Genomic DNA, 3,952 nt, shown 5'->3' with positions numbered 1-3,952 from the left:
TTGGGCACGCACAAATGCAACTGCCGGCTCACACCAAGCTATAAGTCACCCCAGCAGATGTAAAATCTGGGGGGGATTAGGAAAGCTGAGCATGTGGTAGCTTTACTTTCCACAAGGTGTTTCCAAGCTGTGGCTCTGCCAGCAGATAACTCGGCGCAGGAAAGGTTTGGCTGGAGGCAACAGCAGCCACCTCCTCGCTTGGGGCAGGGCCCTCGGTCTCCATCCCTCCCCAGACACGCAGCCCATACTAACTGGTCGTTGCAGATGCAGATGATGGGCCTGAGCAGCAATCCGCCCTCGCGCCGCCTTCTCCGGCCCGCCCCGGCCGCTGCCTCGCCCTCCGCATCCTTACAGTGGATGATGTTTAGCAGCACGTTGATAGAAGCCTTTGGAAAAAAACAAAAATCAAGGGCAGAGGGATGAATTCTTGCTGTTCAGATGGATGAGCTGTAAGAGAGCGATAATTAAGCAGTTAAGGCAACGGGTGGCCAGATCGGGGCTGAGCTTACCGCAGGCGCGCCATCTATCTCATCGATGATTAGGCAGTTGGGCTTCTCGTTGGCGCCCAGCACAGACTTCATCTGGGTGGCCGCTTCGATGCGGGTTTTGAAAATCTCGGGGCTGCGGTCGTCACTGCAAGACAAGTCAGTACCAGGCTGCTGCAGCACGGCGTCACCTGCATCGCCTCCAGCACGGCATCGCCAGCTTCTGGGGCAAGGCAGAGCTGGGCAGCTGGCACAGGCTCACCTGGCGTTCATCTCGACGGCGTTGTACCCCGCATGCCTTGCGATGACGTGGGCCAGTGTGGTCTTCCCCAAGCCAGGCGGGCCGCAGAGCAGGGCGACCTGCAGCAGAGAGGTAACGTCAGCACGGCAGGCAGCGAGGCAGGGCACCCCCCAGCACCGACCGAGGCTGCCGTGCAACGGGACGAGGCTCTGCAGCCTGCACACCAGTCTTGGGAGCTGCTGTACTGGTTTGTAGACGCACGGGGAGAAGGGAAAGCCACTGGAGGAAGGAAAATAAAACAGAAACTCTCAGAGGGGACAGACTCACCCTGACAGCATCTCTCATGCCTGTGGTTAAGTCTGCAGGGCAATAGACAAAAATGAACAAGACCCCTCCCAGAATCACACTCATGAGAAGCAACACTTAGTACCGGGTTGTTTCCCCTTTTTTACATCCTCTCAGTGGACACAGTGAAGCTGGTAAGCTGGCCTGGGCATGTTATCTCTGCCCCCTTTAGCATCTGAGCATCACCACTCTTTTCTGGACCAAAAGCATGTCACGTCTGGCCCTAAGAAATCAAGTCGAGACCAGCCTCTGCTAAAAAGGTACATCTTTCCTCAACTGGCCCACTTAATTTGGCTGGAGAAAGTCTGTTCCCCTCCCTTTGTTAGCACACTAGTCAAGCTGAAACAGAAGAAATGAGAAAATTCCCTAAGAAACAAGGAATCCAATTTCTCCTAGATCTGTACTGGAATAGAGAGAAAGGGAAGAACCTGCTCCTCACCTTGGTGGGTAGGATGAGGGGGACAGGAGAGGAGACCCACCACAGCAGCATCCTGTCCTGCTCACCTTGTATTTGGGTCTCTTGTGCTGGTCCAGCTCAGCCTCCAGAATCTCCTCCGTGAGGTCAACCTTCGTTTTCCACTTACTTTGCTGCTCCTTGGGCTGTTTGAATGGAGGATGAGCTTCAGTGCCGGGCTTGGCCTTCTTCACAGCATTCTCCTTCCCGAACACCACTGTGTCCCAAAGCTTGAGCCACTTGAGAAGGCAGCGGTTTGTGTACTGTGTCGGGCAAGGAAGCAAACAGACCCCATCAAACCTCGGAAGGAGACGGCCGAGGACAGAGGAAGATCTCACGGCTTAAAAACCAGCGTGGCCTGCAGAGGAAGGAGCCGAGGCCAGGGAGGCAAGGCAGAGCGTGTCTGCCCAGACAGACTTCAAGCACATAGCACATCCCCCCCCGCCACGGGAGAGGCTGCTCAGGTTTCCACCCAGAATCTCTCTGGGACAGCACAGGAACGCAGCTTCCCTTCCTCTTCTCAGCTCAACCCAGCACTTCTTGGCCTCTTCCGTAATTTTCAATTCCCTACAAAACTTTTAATATTCAAAAAAAAATCGAAATAGCCAACAATGCCTGGGTAAAGTCCACCCAATCTTTCTTTTTGGTCTTATTTTGGTCATCTTTCACAGCCTCTGTTGTTGGAAGCTCCACAGCTTACAGCTGAAGGACCCCAGCCCCAAGCTCTCTGCAGCAGGACTGCCCCGGGGCAGGGCTAGCACGGACAGAGTCCCCCCGCCTAGTCAGTGCTCCCAAAAGCTCTGTGATCAAAGGCAGCACCATAAAACCTCAATCCCACAGCATTAAGGGAGTGTTACAGGAGTGTAAACCCACCCGAACCCCAAGCCCCCACTTGTCCTAGCACCTCACATCATCACTGAGCAGCTCAATGTAGCGCCGGGGGGTGAATTTGTCCACCCAGAGGCAATGCAATGCAGATTCCTCGTCTGCCGGCTCCGCTTCCCCGTTGGACTCCGGGCTCTGGGTGCTGGTCTCGCTGTCGAGGCAACTGCAAGAAAGAATTAATTTACCCCAAACCACCCAGGGAGTCAGGGCAGGGCTGGGAATTACACCCAGACTTGCCAAGCAGGGGATGCTGAGGGCAAAGAGGCTGCTCCGCTCGCAGGTCCCCAAAGCTGGGCCCCACCGGAGCATCTTGGAAGCTGCATCTGACAGCACGGAGGGGAGAGGAGTGGGATTTTATCCCAACATCTCACCTGTTTATTACCTCCGTCAGCTGCTGCGACGCCTCCAGAACACGCCTTCGACGCTTGAGCACAAAGAGGGCGAGAGGGGGGTCAGAGATGCCCCGCTAACCCACGGCTAGTGGGAGCAGGGATTTGGGAGCCCCTGCTGGGGTGGTAAGGGAGGACAGGGAGGTCGGAATGAGATGTGATACCTCTTCATCCACTTGTTCCTTCAGGTAGGAGAAAGGGACCCCCAGCAAGTGGAGCGGCCTGCGTGCATTCCAGCCCAGGGAATCGTGGAGCTGCGAGGACCAGAGGGGACACCCCAGTGTTCACACCAACGCTCAGCCCAAATGTTTCATGCTTCATCAAAGATCCCCTCCTGAGCCGGATGGAGGTCACAGAGAAGCAAACCCAGCCTTCAGATCCCTCCTTACCTCCACCCCTGTCCTGGAAGGATCATCCCTCACGACCATGAAGACCCTGGTGCCCTCGGTGGACGTCACGTTGATGTAGTCCTCCAGGATGGGGGGCCGCTTGAGGACCCGCTTCTTCTCGGAGGGCGGCGTGATCTCCAGTGGGGCCATGCCGCTCACATCCAGGTGGTCCAAGCTGGAAAAGACCAGAGTTCCTTTAGCAAGGGAAAGGGCAAGGGCCCTTGAACCCCACCAAGGTCCCTGCTAAAAGAGAGGTTCAAGGTGGCCAACCTGGCAATCTGGGGAGCTGAAGTTGCCTCTGAGCCAGCATCTCGGAGGACATCAGGAGCCAATTCATCATCTGCACCGAAGTTCAGCTTCTTAACAGCTTCCAGACGCTGCCGCTTCGGTTTCGGGGCTGAGAGACACCAGGGCAGGAGGAAGAGGAGAAGCATCGTTGATTGAAGGGTGGGACCCAGCTGCTCCTCCAGCAGCATCCCAAACCGCTCGGGGAGGGGAGAGAGGGGTGAGCTGGTCCCGGGGACCCACCGGCGCTGCAGACTTGGCCTGGGGGAAACCTACTGCGGGCTGCGGGCGGCGGCGGGGAGCCGGGTGGGACGCAGCCCCGATCCCTCTTCCTGGGGTTGGTGCCCCCGGTGGGGTCACCGGAGGGGTCGGGCTCCTCCGGCGGCTGCTTCCTGCTCCGGAACTGGGAGATTTTAGGGCCAGCGGGTGGGGATGGGCCATCTGCAAGAGGCGTTACACGACAGCGCCGGTTACCGGAG

At 57.2% G+C, this 3,952-nt stretch overlaps 1 protein-coding gene across 1 annotated transcript in view; it reads right to left on the bottom strand.

The window, feature by feature from the left end:
• CHTF18 (CTF18, chromosome transmission fidelity factor 18 homolog (S. cerevisiae)) overlaps positions 1–3,903 on the bottom strand; it is a gene marked incomplete at both ends in the record, with an annotated part of 9,850 nt that extends 5,947 nt beyond the window's left edge. The window contains 10 exons of the mRNA XM_010160349.1: positions 253–386; positions 510–633; positions 748–845; positions 1,576–1,788; positions 2,435–2,573; positions 2,782–2,834; positions 2,964–3,053; positions 3,189–3,382; positions 3,421–3,585; positions 3,750–3,903. Of these exons, the coding sequence (XP_010158651.1) occupies positions 253–386; positions 510–633; positions 748–845; positions 1,576–1,788; positions 2,435–2,573; positions 2,782–2,834; positions 2,964–3,053; positions 3,189–3,382; positions 3,421–3,585; positions 3,750–3,903 (1,364 nt within the window). The remainder of the gene's footprint in view (positions 1–252; positions 387–509; positions 634–747; positions 846–1,575; positions 1,789–2,434; positions 2,574–2,781; positions 2,835–2,963; positions 3,054–3,188; positions 3,383–3,420; positions 3,586–3,749) is intronic.
• Between the last annotated feature and the right edge of the window lie 49 nt (positions 3,904–3,952).

The sequence above is a fragment of the Eurypyga helias genome, unplaced genomic scaffold (genome assembly GCF_000690775.1).
Source record: "Eurypyga helias isolate BGI_N326 unplaced genomic scaffold, ASM69077v1 scaffold23751, whole genome shotgun sequence".
Lineage (NCBI taxonomy): Eukaryota > Metazoa > Chordata > Aves > Eurypygiformes > Eurypygidae > Eurypyga > Eurypyga helias.
Note: the sequence above shows the minus strand (reverse complement) of the source record. Positions and strands in the feature narration are given on the sequence as shown.